This window comes from Podarcis erhardii (genome assembly GCF_964252035.2).
Source record: "Podarcis erhardii genome assembly, chromosome: 10".
In the NCBI taxonomy this organism is placed as follows: Eukaryota; Metazoa; Chordata; class Lepidosauria; order Squamata; family Lacertidae; genus Podarcis; species Podarcis erhardii.
In genome coordinates, this window is record NC_138500.1 from 71,214,988 (window position 1) to 71,230,431 (window position 15,444).

The 15,444-nt window shown below is 40.5% G+C and overlaps 1 protein-coding gene across 1 annotated transcript in view; it reads left to right on the top strand.

Moving 5' to 3' along the window:
• RSBN1L (round spermatid basic protein 1 like) overlaps positions 1-15,444 on the top strand; it is a 41,420-nt gene that overhangs the window by 11,476 nt on the left and 14,500 nt on the right. Inside the window, exons 2-3 of the mRNA XM_081879115.1 lie at positions 7,216-7,335; positions 7,647-8,290. Coding sequence (XP_081735241.1) covers positions 7,216-7,335; positions 7,647-8,290 — 764 coding nt within the window. The remainder of the gene's footprint in view (positions 1-7,215; positions 7,336-7,646; positions 8,291-15,444) is intronic.

The window sequence follows — 15,444 nt, forward strand, 5'->3', positions numbered from 1 at the left end:
TATATTTGGATATTGTCAGTGCTGTGCTGTGACAGGCAGGAGTCTGGAGTGAGCCATGAACTGGAAACTGGGACAAAGGAGAAGTCAAGACCAGTGACTAACCAAAGATGTAGGAAAATGCCAGTATTCAGGAAGACATTGTTGCTTGAGCAAACCTCACCTTGAAAACAAAAACTTTTATACTTCTTCCTACTGACAAAGATCCAGTGGTTAGCATGAGTGGGATGTTAGTATGGAAGGTTTATCACTGAGAAGGCTGCTGCCTGTAGTTGAATGAATCACCATACAGGGCAGCCACAGACAGATTGAAGCTGCATCCTATAATTATTTAGCTACTCTTGATAATACTATTAAAAAATTCAGATTTTTATCATATGTTTTCACAGGTTTGCAGCCTTACCTGGGAGTCAGCCCTGTTGGACCCAGTCTGATGCATATTTGAAGGAAATGTCTAGAAGTGGGAAATTTTAATATTGTTTATATGCTATCCCACCCTTCAGAATAATTAGCATGACTGTTTTATTTCTTAAATGTTAATTGGTGTCATAACAACCCATAATTTCTGATTCTAACCCTCATGCTGATCTTTGTGGATATGAGAAAGTAGGAAGTTTGCAGAAGCTTAAATAAGCCTTTCTACTATTTCACATGTTTGTGCAGTTCCTTGATCATGTATATTTCCAAAAATTAATCACATTTTAACTGATCTAGAACTTGAAAGACTATATCGTGAACATAAATGTCAAAGCATGTCAGACAGCCAGATTGTACTCCTGGACCAAATACCTGAATGTAGTCTGTATTTTTCAACATTTGAAATTACTCTTCTGATTCCAAATCCTATGTTTAGTAATCTCTTACGAAATCTCTTGTTTCGTAATCCAGTAAAACTTACATTTCAGGGCTTGGTGAAACACCTATCCCCAATACACAATGGTGTGTTTCAGAATGCCTTTTCCATTTCTTTCAACACTAAAATGGTTGGCATTGTTGCTGTAAACCATCTTCATGGTCTGTTGTTTCTACAATTTAAAAAGAAAAGCTTTCAATTTTTAATGATAAATTGATAAGCTGGAAGTCTACTGTATTGTATTTTTAGTATTGTTGCTGACAAACTCTTTTCAGACATCTTTCTTTGAACTCTTGGGAGATAATGAAAAAGGAACATGCTAATAAATATCTGTACAGCCTCCTTTCTATCATTCAAAGCTTTCTGTGTCATAGTGCATGTAATGGATTTGGCAAACAATTATTACATCATAATTGTTTTTGAAAGTGATTAGTTTCTTTCTTTCTTTGTGCTTTTTATGCTTTGCTAAAAGAGTTTTGCCCAGAGTGTGTAGAGCAAGAGTTGTTTTCATAGTGCCTTGTACAATGACCTGTGATTAGATCTCTGTCTCTACTGCAATGATGCAGTAACTTTGCCCTCTTTCTGTGATGACAGTCCTTTTTGTGTGGAATTTTGTTGCATTAGCTGCCCTTGATCTTGATGTGCTTCTTGCATAATGTTTTAATGCTGAAGTGGGATGCCCTCTCTCAGCTGATGCAAACCAGCTGCTGCTTTTGGCATCCTACATTATTTTAAAGCAGATGGGAAAAACTTCTGTTCACTTGTAGGTTTTGAATTGCTTGGTCAATTACTGTTTATTTTATGTCACTTGTATATTATAACTCAGAAGTTTTCTAGTAACTTGCAGTATATGTACAGTATATACATTTGTTTAAATGGGCTTCTCAGGAGCTTATTTCGTTCTCCGCATAGGAACAACTGGGACATATAGAAAATGGTTTAGCAACTGAGCCCAAATTTCCCAACTGGTCAGAAGCTCGGTTGGCTGAAAATTTCCAGTATTTGAGTTGCTGCATTCTCACAGATACATAGTTGTAATTAAGCAGGTCTCCATGCTGACCTGGAGCTAGCTACCAGCCATAGCTAGATAACGCGGGTGCACTCAATCCATGATCTCATCCTAATTAGTGAGAGCTGAGTTGTCACCAGAAACCATGTTCTCTGTTACCCAGGGATCTGCAAGTACCAGACTTCAGTCAAGGCCTAAACAGAATAAAGGCTTTTGTTGACAACACCCACTCCCATCACCTGATGTCAGACACAGGAAAGTTAAAATGGTGGCTGCAAAGGAACAAAGAGGAGTGTGTTTTAAGGCAATAGTATAATCCCAATTATTCCTTTGCCATTGCATCTTGAATGTGGAACTGTGTGAACATGGTGCCTTTTTCTGTCAACTTTACTTTTTATCAGATAGTGCCTTTGACTCTGACACTGCTTTTGACAGGAATTGGATCTAGTCAACTGATCGGGAACTTTTGATCGCACTCCAGTTAATCTGATCGCCACCAAAAGCAACCAGAAGGGTTGAGTCAGAGGCAATATCTGGTAAAAAGAAAGGTCACTCCACATGTTGGCTGCTTCAGTTGAAGTTTTTTTAAAAACAAGATTTATTTTCTTGATTCCACATGACAACTCCAGGGTAACTGAATAGACTGTATATGGTCAGTTTGGCAGGACTGAACATTGAGCCAGCAGTGGGTTGGCTGGGGAACTCAGGACAGTTGTAATGGATTACATTAGAAATTTTCCAACAGTATTGATTTAAATGAGAACTTTTTGTAAAAATGAACAGGTGGCTCCTGTGGAAGAGGAATGTCAAAGGGACCATGGACCATGCCAAGCAAAGGGGTCCAAACAAAGGCACTAGCTCATGTCTAGTCAGCTTTCAGCAGTGTTTCATTCCAGCAGTATTACTTCACATTATTTGCTTCCCCTAGATTGTTCCCATCAGCAAGTCCTTTACCTCTTCTTCTCAGGACTGCTTCAGTCTTGTGGTTTCTTCAGAATATCTAAGTTGTTGTCTTTTTAAATTCCATTCTATTGGTTTTCTATTAGTTCAAAATATACAAAGTCATTTACAAAACATTTTGTTACTGAGTCTTATTTTTCCTGACCAGTCTCCTTGTTAGTAAGTTCCAAGCTCTGAGGTCATCAGTTCTTCCCAGAGTTGCCTCACAGTTCCATGGGAGGCTCCTTCCCAAAGAGAATGGAGTCTTTTCTATTTCATTACTATTTCCCCCAGAGAGCTAGATAAGCATAGGTTGTTGGTATCACCTCTCAGACAGTGTTAGAAACTCAGGTATACAGGTGAGGGGCTAAATGGCGCTTTAAACCTGTGTTGCAGTCACCACAACAGAATGTCTATTCTGGACTAGATGACCCTCAGGGTCCCTTCCAGCACTGCAATTCTATGATCTCAGCTACATTGCTTGGCTGTAGCTTGCTCTTACAACAATCAACTTGTTTCCAGTATGGAAAAGGGAGAAACAAGCACAATGGAAATTGTATTATCTATGGACTAAGGCAAAGGTTTTTTAACTGTGGTTGCCAACTTGGCACCCAGAAATCTCTACATGGTCACAATTGGACCCATGCCAGTAGCAAAATGCACCTGGTGCCTGGCTAATTTCTAATGCTGCTCTCAGATCACACCTGATGGGACTAACTGCCTGAAAAAGACCTCTCACAAGAAGCAAGGATCACTTTAAGCCAATACCTGAAGAGATGCCTTATTTGGGCAGCCTGCCTAAAGTGAAGGCCTTCTGGGAAATGATTTATAATGAGTTGAAAAAGGTATTTAAGTATACCTTCACTAAGAAACCAGAAGCCTTCCTTCTGGGTATGGTCGGCCAGAAGGTGTTAAAGAAGGACCGAACATTTTTTATGTATGCAACAACGGCAGCAAGGATACTCATCGCTAAGAACTGGAAAACTCAAGATCTACCCACACTGGAAGAGTGGCAGATGCAGCTGATGGACTATATGCAATTGGCCGAGATGACTGGCAGAATCCGAGACCTGGGAGAAGAGAGGGTTGAAGAAGACTGGAAGAAATTTAAGATTTATCTACAAAAATATTGTAATTTGGTTGAATGTTAAGAAGGATGCTAGATCATAAATAATTGTCCACCACTGAATTAGATTTGAATTTGACGATAAGTGAGATTAAGGAAAATATAAATTTTTTGGAGAACTGCTAGATTTTATTTAAATGAGCGGTTCTAAACAAGATGATAATTTGCTTGGAAAAATTTTATAACGATGTAAGTGGGAGCGGGAGACGTGAGGGAGTCCAAAGAAGTGATGAAACTATGTTATGATATAAGTAATGTTGTTTATTATTTATGTATTGTATTCAAAAACTTTAATAAATATTTATATATATAAAAAAAAATATTTGAGCAGCCTGATTATCTAACCTGTTGCCTGTATTTCCACTGGATTTCACCCACATTCTTCTCTCTTTCTGAAGATTTTTATATCTGCCCTGTCTCCCCTTCTTGGCAGCATCCTTCTTCCACAGGTGGAGTCTTGAGGCAATGTCCGAATGTGTTCTTCTCAGGAGTCATTGCCCAGTGGGTGCCTGCTGGTCCAGAGTGGGGCATACTGAAAGGGCCAGGTGCCATCAAAGGACTGGGAAGCCCTGACAGCACATTCAGATAAGGGAACTGTGCTCCTTTTTAAACATTTGTTCCAATTAATGTGATTTTAATTTATTCCAGTGGAGGGAATTCTATTATTTTATTTTTCCTTGTTTTTGCCTCACTCACTTTCACCTTTTGGCTGCTGTAGGCAGTGGCCAAACCACCTTCCACCATTAAAGCAAGGCTCTCTTTTAACCCTTCCCTTCACCTGTACTGGAGTGTTTCTTCTATGCAATATTAAAGTCTGCCCTTTTCATTGGTGCTCTGTCCCTATTCCCCTAGCAAGTTAGGGGTTTTATATGCATGACTCAAGCCCTTCATTTTCCCCCCTGCCCCTTTACCCTCCCTTTTTGAGGTTGAAGTGAATTGCTGGCCTATTTCTACAGAAAAAAAGGCTAGGAACATTTTTATAGTGCACAATTATTGACTCCGTATGTCTACAATCACAAAAGAACACTCCTTTCTTTCTCATATCCCCTTGCTTCGAGTATTGAGGTGCATCTTAGATCCTTGTTAATTCCATTATGGAGAGATTGTACCCACCATTCATATTGCAAGATCAGGTTTCCAATAGAACTAAAGTTATAGCCAAATAACCAGAAGAAGAAAGCACAGCTGCCCTATGTAACAAGAACTGGATTTCTTTAACTCAAACCTGATCAGTGACAAACAGAGTGAAAAGAGTTAACTGGTTACCTAGAAAGCGATAGGTAAAAGGTAAAGGTAAATAACCCCTGGATTGTTGTCCAGTCAAAGGCGACTATGGGGTGCGGCGTGTATCTCGCTTCAGGCTGAGGGAGCCAGTGTTTTTCCACAGACGGCTTTCCAGGTCATGTGGCCAGCATGACTAAACCGCTTCTGGCACAACGGAACACCCAAATGGAAGCCAGAGTGCACTGAAACACCATTTACCTTCCTGCCACAGCGGTACCTATTTATCTACTTGCACGGGTGTCCTTTCAAACTGCTAGGTTGGCAGAAGCTGGGACAGAGCAACGGGAGCTCACCCTGCCACACATATTTGAACTGCTGACCTTCCAATCAGCAAGCCCAAGAGGCTCAGTGGTTTAGACCACAGCGTCACCACATCCCATGTCTAGAAAGTGATACAGTAGCCCTGAGCTGACTCCAATGGAAAATCTGTAGAGTCGATTAAAGAAACTAGTCAGAAGCAACCAAGGAATAAAGCACAATTGATAGAAGCAATCATATAATCTTTGTTTCCACATTATAAAACCTGACAAACTAAAATCATTGGTTAACTCCATTGGATGGTGTTGTAGGGCTGTAATTGTGGCAAAAGGTTTCTAAACTAAGTACTAACTGAAATGACGAGAAGTTACAAAATACCCTTTATTATTTTTTCTGTGTATAAAGTCTTTTATTTGTGTATAACTTTTGATAGAATAAAGACAATTAGTTTGTTGCATTATATTATTTCTAATGATACATAATTTTATGGCATTATTATAAAAATGACTTGTTATAAGCCATCAAACCTCAGAAATACATATCTTCCAAAAGGTTTCCACAATTTTGGCCATGTCTGTAACTGGGTAGAGAAAAGCAAGCACACAAATCATCATTAAAGCATTTGTATTGGGATAGTTTTGAAGCAGTGTTAGAAACTCAAGATACGTGTTAGGCATCAAATGGCTCCTTAAACCAAGGTTGTAGTCACCAAAACAGAATGTCTGGTTGCCATTTCTGGGCAAGATGGCTCAAATGAGGGACCGACTGTGTTCAACAGTTAATCTTCTGGCTAGTTCAGATGACAGACAACCTTGAGCTCAGTTAAGAACTTTGAGAACTTAAAGAAGAAAAGTCACTTGATCCAGGGACAGTTCTCGTATCTATTTCTACCTCTTTTTCTTAATGGTGACATGAACCGTTCGTAGCATAAGCATATTCTTCACAACTGTGAGCAGAGCAGTGCAGTGGGGTAGGTGAAGATAATCTACAACAATTAACTACAACGTTGTTCACTGCTTCTGCTCAGGCTGACAAGAAAAAGCATTTTGGTTCCTGAAATTCATTCCAATTGTGCAGATAAAATATAACAGAGAGAATTCTACCAAACGAGGTATTAGTGTGTGAAAACAGTCAAGATCCAGTGATCCCCGGCATGCACTTCCAGATGGTGGAGATGTCAAGCGCCATCCTGGCCCCCAGGCATTCACTTGGTCGCAAGTGGCCGATAGTTGCAAAATGCGGCTTCTGCCTGGCTAATTTCAAACACTGTTTTGAAGATGTTTTTATTCATTTACACTAGTAGTTTTGGGAGAAAGGCTGGGATATAATATACAAAATAACAATAATAACTTATGCTTGGGAACAGACCTGATTTAGCAGAACTGAAATATTCCTGTTTCATTGTTTTCTTTATCCTAGTTATATCACCTCATACGTCCTAAAATGTTAAGTTGTTTTCCGGGGGCTTGGGCTTCTCTTCGTTTTTGGAAATCTAATCTATTAGGCTGTTAGAACTGTGGCTCAGATTCAATTCAGGAGTTTTGGTCATATGGTAGATGTAGAATATACTTGCTGGTTTCAATTTTTTAAGTAGGCCCCACAAGAGTTATGTATAAAGTGTCTCTTTTCAATATCTGAGAGTTCATTTAGCCTTAGAACTCTGTAGAATATTTACTTATTATACCAAATATAATTGTGGTATTTTTGCTTTGTAAAGTTCTGGTTAAATATGAATTGTTTCCTTTTTAGATCAAACCATCAGAGACAAAATTGCAGAAAGGGATAAGGAAAAGCAGAAAGAAAAGAAGAAACACAGGTTAATGTCTGAAATTAAGAAAGAGAATGGAGAGATGAAATTATTTCAGAAAGGTAAGCACACACAAATGTATAGCAGCTGCCTGCTTTCCTATAAAATGGTACTACAGGCAACTCCCCATTTACATGAGAGTTGCATTCTAAGGGACTCTGCTTGCCAGCTTTCCCCAACGTTCTGGTGCCAAAAATGACGCACACCACCTTGAGCTCCTTGAAGAAAAGATGGGATAATAAGTAAATAAAATATTGTTTGTGTTATTTAACTTCATTTGGCATATCACTTCACTGTGCATGTAAATCAGTTTTCATCTTCATGGCATGTCGCTTTAGACATACAAAAATGAAAATATTTCTTTTTTTAATAGGTATAAAGGAGAAACCAAAAAGCAATGCAGAAGATCTACAGATTAAAAAAGTAAAGAAGAAAAAGAAAAAGAAGCATAAAGAGTGTGAAAAAAGGAAGCGTCCAAAAATGTACAGTAAATCTATTCAGACCATCTGCTCGGGATTATTTTGTGACACTGAGGATCAAGATGCCAAAGGCATAATCAAAAATCATCTTAAGGATTTCAATGGAAAAAATATGGATCCCAAGAAGGACTCTGAGTACAAGATATCAGAGAACAGTGAGTTTCCATTTGTCTCGTTAAAGGAGCCACGGGTTCAGAATAAACTCAAAAGGTTGGACATGTTGGAGTTCAAACAATTCATTCATATTGAGCACCAGCCTAATGGAGGTGCTTCAGTTATCCATGCCTACAGTAATGAACTCTCCCACTTGTCTCCTGTGGAGATGGAGAGATTTGCAGAAGAATTTGTGGGTCTGGTTTTTAGTGAAAATGAAAACTGTGCAGCTTACTATGTAATGGGAATTGTTCATGGGGCAGCTACTTACTTACCTGACTTTTTAGACTACTTTTCATTTAATTTTCCCAATTCGCCAGTGAAAATGGAGATTTTGGGAAAGAAAGATATAGAGACAACGACTATGTCAAATTTTCATGCTCAGGTAAGAGGTTTTTTTTCACTTTCTAAAAATTATTTCATATTGTGATTCATTTCTTTTGTATAAATTAAGTATGTTAGCAGGAGAAGATTGAGTTGACTAAGGAAAATACAGTCAGATGCTCCCCCCCCCCCCGGTATGCAATGCAGGAACAGAAGGTATTCTCCATTATGTATGTTTGTACAATAATAATTCCCAAATTCTGTAGTTGGACAGGCTAATATGTTTGATAAATTGAATAATTAAAGACTTGTGTGAGTATGAGGTACCTACTCACAGAAAAGCTTGCCTGCGGCATCGCTGCATAATTTGTTGATTGTGGTGTAGTTCCTTCCAATCAGCCTGTGGGTGGGGTAAGGGATAGTTCTTCTGTTTCAGTGGCATTGAGTGTGATGGAATAATTTAATGAGAGCAGAATGACCCAATCTCAGAAGAAATATGACTAATGGAGAAACACAGCAGATATACTTCTGGGTGTGGGTTGTTCTTACTCCTGCACCTTCTAAAACATATTGGACATCCACTTTTATTTTTTAAAAACTGATTTTTCTATAAGATCTTAGGAATATTTTCTGAACTTTTCCTTAGCATGCAGTTGAGTAGCATGACCTGGACTTGGTAAAATGAGTCATTTTCAGTTGTATGTGCTATGGCTGCAGTCCTATAAAAGATTCCTTAGGAATTGGTCCTTTTGGATCCAGAGGGGCTGGCAGTTCAATCTAATGCATATTTAAATCAAGTCAATTTGTTTTGCATTATTTATATCCTGCTCTGCCCCTGAAAATGCCATAATACCCCAACATTAATATGAATTGGTGTCATAACAACTCCATAGCTTCAGACTCTTACTTTTCAGCATTGAGCTTTGTGAACTTCAGAAAATGAAATGCTTCTCAACTCCTTCAGCTCTTAGTGTTCTGTGCATTTCCAGTCATCAGCTGTGAGAAGACAAAGGCCTGGTTAGCATGCATTGGTTTAATGTGAACCAGTGGTGTAGCAAGGTCAGGTGGTACTCGGTGCGGAAAATTTCTTGTCAACGCCCCCCCCCCCCCCAAAAAAAATATATTAAAAGAAGGAAAAAATAAGTCAGTGTCATAGCTAAGACTTTTGCTGCCCGGGGCGGTCACTGTGTTTGGGGCCCTTTTGCTGTTCCTCATGCGGGAGTCCTGTCAATTTGCCATGGTCCTCCCCTCCCCTCCGATTGTCCTTCCCTTCTCCCCCCACCCCACTTCCCAAGGGGTGGGAAGGAACTCAGTTCCTGCCACCTCATACTCCACCTCTTCTTTGCTTTACTTAATGCCTCATCATGTTCTTTGTTTCTCTTGCTTCAACCACAGTCAGAGCTCAAGAGCGTATTCCTGCCTAGCAAAAGCACCCAAAAATAGTGCAAAGCAGGAGCAATAAGAGAGGATGTAATCTCTCATACCTGCACGCTGCTTCTTTGAACAGCCATAAGTACAGTGCTCAAGTATAGTGGATTTAGGTGGTGTCATAGGTGCCCCCCCACGTGCCTGCAGCAAGTCCCGTTGGGCCTTTTCACAGCTTGCTGCAGGCGTGGGTAAGCCCAGTGGGGCTCGTCACAGGTGTGGGAAGGCCTGGCAAGGCAATTAAGCAGTTATAAATAAATGAGCCCCCCCACCCTGAGAATAATGCACTCAGATAAACTGGGTTGTGCAGATATTTTTGGGTAAGATACTTTGGTCATAATAACAGGCTACATCCAACTAAATCCTACTTAGGGCAGACCCTTTGAAATTAATGTTTGGATTTTTTATCCATTACAGTGAGTCTACTCTGAGTAGGACTAGCATCTGAGGCAACTGGGGGGGGGGGAGGGAGATATGTAAATTTGCATAGAAGAAGGAGGGCAAACGAGGGCTGAGCAAATGTAAAAATGATGGGTCAGCTGCATACTCCTGCATTGCAGAGGGTTGGACTAGATGATCCTCAACAGGGTCCCTTCCAACTCTACAATACTATAATTCTAGGGGAAAGGAGCCAAAAGGGCAAAATCACTTCCCAAAGGTGTCTTTCCACGTAAGAAAGGATTTAAAGTGAGGCAGGAAACAGTTAAGCAGGGAGATGTGGAAAGGTGGGGGGGGACACACACACACACACAGAGAGAGAGAGAGAGGGGGGGGGGGAAAGAGTCACCCTGTTAATTTGTTCGCAGCTTCAAAAACACAGCCCATTACGCAAGAAAAAACCCCCATGAATACCTGAGTGTAGGTGCTTAATAGCTACAGAGTGTGTGTCACCAAAGAGAGAAGTGGTTCTGCGCAGCTCCCAAGTGCTGGTGGGACAGCTCGCTTTTCCCTCTCACCTGCCTCTGCCTCCCGGAGGTGGCTTTAAGGGTGATGCCTTAGCCTGAGTGGGTTCAGGGGGTAGCGGCACAGGCACACACTCCCCAGCGGACAGAGAGGGAGGGGGAAAGCTGATTGGACATGGGGCAGGGTGAGCTGGGCCCTTGAGGAGTTAGCCTGCCTCCACCCACTCAGCCAAGGAGGAGACAGCGGGCAGATCTTTTGGGGCAGGATGGATCCTGCGGGCACCCAAGCCACCGCATCACTCCTAGGAGAGATGCGTGGCTTGGGCACGTTGCAGGTCGCGCGGTGAGTGCTGCCCAGCATTTTGTCACCCCCCTCAATGGGGACACCCAGGGCGGACGGCCACCACCGTACCGCCCTTCCTCCACCCCTGCTGTGAACAAGCAGTGTGCTACTATGTGTTGCTAAAATGCTCCTGGCCTGTTTCTTCCTTTGCTGAGCCAGGAAGAAAGCAACCACAGTGCTGGCTTACTTTTACACAAGAAGCAATGCTCATGGATTGTGTTTCTTCAGTCTTTGGGTATTGGGTTATTGCTTGTGTAATTCTTTTATTCTTTTTTTTATGTTGTTGTTGATTTCCTTTTGTTTGACCTTGTGGTGTTCTGTGTTGCTGGCTTTTGCCGTAATAAAAATAAAACTAACTAAAAAAAAAGCTAGTGGTTTGTTTGGGAGAAACGAGCTAGAAGTACTAGGTTTAGGATAATACTAAATCAGAGATGTGGCTTGCTTCCTCCCAGCTCTACAGCTTGCATGCCCTAGTACACCACCCATTCACAGTATGCCATGGATTTTTCTGACCATAGCTTAAAATAATGGACAAATGGGGTCACTGAAAAGAGACGACTTGTTTGTGCTGTATATTCAGGGAAGTTTTTGGCTGAAGATTGCATTCTCTTTGAATTGCTTAAGTACAATTTCTCTTGAAAATATTGTAAATCAAACGATGGATTAATGTTGCAGCCAGTAACGGTGTAATATAATAAAACACATAATAAAACAGAACACAGATCAAAACTGACACATCAGTTTTATGATATTGTCATATGCAAATGATCTGTTAATCTGTCTTGAACAGACTATTTGTAATTATACCGTTCCTGATAGGCAGAATAGGCCATAACTGAATTCTTTTTAATGTATTATGAAGTAAGTATTCCCTTATTGATAAGGAGGTCCTTTATATGTTGTTTGTCAGTCTCACAGTTGCTCTTGAATCAAATTTGGGACCAAACTATATTCCTATAGTGTATATACATGCCACCTTCAGGTTTGGCCTGGATCATAGATTCTATCATAGAAGTGTTATCAACTAAAAACATTATTCCTTAGAAGGGTATGAATGTATACTAGCCTCTTCTCAATTCTTACGTAAATGTTATGGTTGATTTGGTTTAATCATAATTCATTATTGTGTTTAAATTGTTTCACTGTGTTTGTCGGTTGTCCTTGATCTGTTGATTTACAAGCTGCCGAATTGTTTTAATTGTAGCTTTTATTGATTTTATTTTGGGCTTTGCAATGGTTCTATGTGTTCAGGAATTTATTAAGCTGCCTTGAGGGCTATTTGGCAGAAATGCCAAACTGAACAGCATAGCCTCTCAACATGAAGGTAAAAAAATGTTGCAGTTTGTGACATCTTCATTCCTATTACTTTATGGATATTATATTTTCCTTCACAGTTGGTGAAAGGATCAAGGAGATTCTTATTGGGTAAATATTATCAGAGTGAACCACTGTTCAGCAGTCATTTAAAAAGCAAGTCAGTTTATTCCTGGTTGAAGGTAAACAGTAGATTCATGACTCATATAATGATTAAAAATAGAACAGTTAAGTCATAGCCATGTCTGGCTATTCTGTTCTCTTTAGATAGCTGGACAAAATGCCTGCATTCAGCAACATTAAAAGCAAAACTGTTGACTCTTGATATACTAAAATTCCAGAGACAAGGATAGGGCTTGTCGCTTGTCTTCCCTTATATTATGATGCTTTTAAGAGTAAGATTTGGCCACAAAATGTCATTATACCCAAGTTCTGAGAGCATAGTTTTGGTGCCACTGGAAGCACTTTAGAATAAATCAGTGACATGAATCATTGGGCTTCCAGGTGTAGCTCTACTGTGTTCTTCTTCACTATAGAAACAGGAATTTTACTCTTGGAAACAAAAGTATATGTTCTGCTACTTAAAATATCTGCATTGAAGAATGGGAAACATCCAAATTATGTGTGCTTGACCAGTTAGCAAGTTGTTCATACATGGTTGATTAGGTTAGATCCAGGCTGGCCATCCTGTGAATGTGGAAGGGCTCTTTCTCTTCATAAAAAGGACCAGAAATTTCTTGCTAGAGGAATAATAATAATAATAATAATAATAATAATAATAATAATAATAATAATTAATAATAATAATTTATACCCCGCCCATCTGGCTGGGCTTCCCCAGCCAATCTGGGCGGCTTCCAACAAAATATTAAAATACAGTAATCCATCAAACATTAAAAGCTTCCCTAAACAGGGCTGTCTTCAGATGTCTTCTAAAAGTCTGGTAGTTGTTCTTCTCTTTGACATCTGGTGGGAGGGGATTCCACAGGATGGGTGCCACTACTGAGAAGGCCCTCTGCCTGGTTCCCTGTAACTTGGCTTCTCACAGCGAAGGAACCGCCAGAAGACCCTTGGCGCTAGACCTCAGTGTCTGAGTAGAACGATGGGGGTGGAGACTCTCCTTCAGGTATACTGGACCGAGGCCGTTTAGGGCTTTAAAGGTCAGCACCAACACTTTGAATTGTGCTCGGAAATGTACTGGGAGCCAATGTAGGTCTTTCAAGACTGGTGTTATGTGGTCTTGGCAGCCGCTCCCAGTCACCAGTCTAGCTGCCGCATTCTGGATTAGTTGTAGTTTCCAGGTCACCTTCAAAGGTAGCCCCACAGAGCGCATTGCAGTAGTCCAAGCGAGAGATAAACAGAGCATGCACCACTCTGGCGAGACAGTCTGCGGGCAGGTAGGGTCTTAGCCTGCATACCAGGTGGAGCTGGTAAATAGCTCTTGTGCTCCTCCAGAGTCCCCCAACTCTTCAAAGCAGATTTTCCTTGGGCTGAAGAGGGAAGAAGGTGTTGTAAAAATAGACATCCCTTCTGTCTGACACTAGTGAAATGTCACAGAACATGTGTGGAATCTGGGGATCCAGCCCTTTCTGTTTGCACACACAAAAATCCTTACGTTTTGTTTTTCTAAAACCTTTTTGCATGGTAGAAACTTGACAGACAAATATTTTATTGTTTAATTTGAATTTCTTGGTACCAAAAAATGGGCAGCATTCTTCTATGATTCAAATGCTCCATGTGCTTCACTATGTATAGCTGTGTTTTCTTGTTTTTTGAGTTCTCTTTGCAGTTTTCCCTTTTGAACTGTACTATAATTGGATGCAGATAAATTTCCATTTTGGAAGCATGCTGATAGGCCTAAAACAAGTAACAACAGCAACTTGGATAGTCTGCTTAATTAAAAAGTTTACATCTATTACATGGTTTTACACTCCTATGCTGGGTGTTCACTTCTTCCCTCTTTTACCAGAAAAGCCATACCTATGTGTTTCAGCTTGTGATAAACTAGAGTAAGATGACAATTTTTTTCTCTTGCCTAGGGTAGCTGTTTATATAATTTTGTAATATTCATAGGATGCTGAGATACAATAGAAAAGCATAGTTTAGCACTGGAGCCTTAAGTTTACACACTCACTCCTCTTTCGTATGCTGCAATTAATAATTCTCAATCCTAGTTTTTGTTGTTGTTGTTTAGTTGTTTAGTCATGTCCGACTCTTTGTGACCCCATGGACCAGAGCACGCCAGGCACACCTGTCTTCCACTGCCTCCCGCAGTTTGGTCAAACTCATGCTGGTAGCTTCGAGAACACTATCCAACTATCTCGTCCTCTGTCGTCCCCTTCTCCTTGTGCCCTGCATCTTTCCCAACATCAGGGTCTTTTCCAGGGAGTCTTCTCTTCTCATGAGGTGGCCAAAGTATTGGAGCCTCAGCTTCATGATCTGTCCTTCCAGTGAGCACTCAGGACTCATTTCCTTAAGAATGGATAGGTTTGATCTAATTTACTGTTTCATCTGAAAAAGGCAAACTGTGGTGAGCTTGCATAAAACCAAGATCAAATCGACTAGGTATAGCAAGCTACTTTCCTGGAAGGAATAGATTACTATTATTCACATGAGTGTGAAGGGTTAATGACAGTGCCATATTAGGGAAAGTAACTGTAAGTCCAGGATCATGTTTACATTTTGTTAATCTTATGTAACTGTAGTTGCCAAGGGAACAGGTTCCCCTCCTATTTGAGTGCTTTTCTAGTAACCTTGTCACAGAGAACAAATTGTGTTGCAATGTACATGCTTTTTGTTGCATCCTTCCCCAAACTGGTGCTCTTCAGGTTTTTTGGAATACCACTCAATTATTTCTCACCACTGGTCATACTCACTGGGCACATGAGAGGAAGCTTTCTCTTTTGAAATGGACAGGGGAGTGGCTCCAGCCTTTCTTCCGATAGCATCCTGAGGTACACCACCTAACTTGGTTTGCTACATAATGTGATTTAAGCCTCACTATAAACCTAATTTATTGTCCATTCAACCCTAATGAGGAAAGACCATATACACAAAATGCTGCTCTCATTGAAGAAAAGCTAATCACCCACAGGCCCCCCCCCCCCCGCTAATCAAACTTAGGACAACTGACTGTTTCCTGTATCCGGGAAGCATTATCCAGGATCATGCCCCTTTCTTTTGCAATGTCTTCAGTGCTCAAGTGTATAACTAGCCAAGCCAACCAGAGAG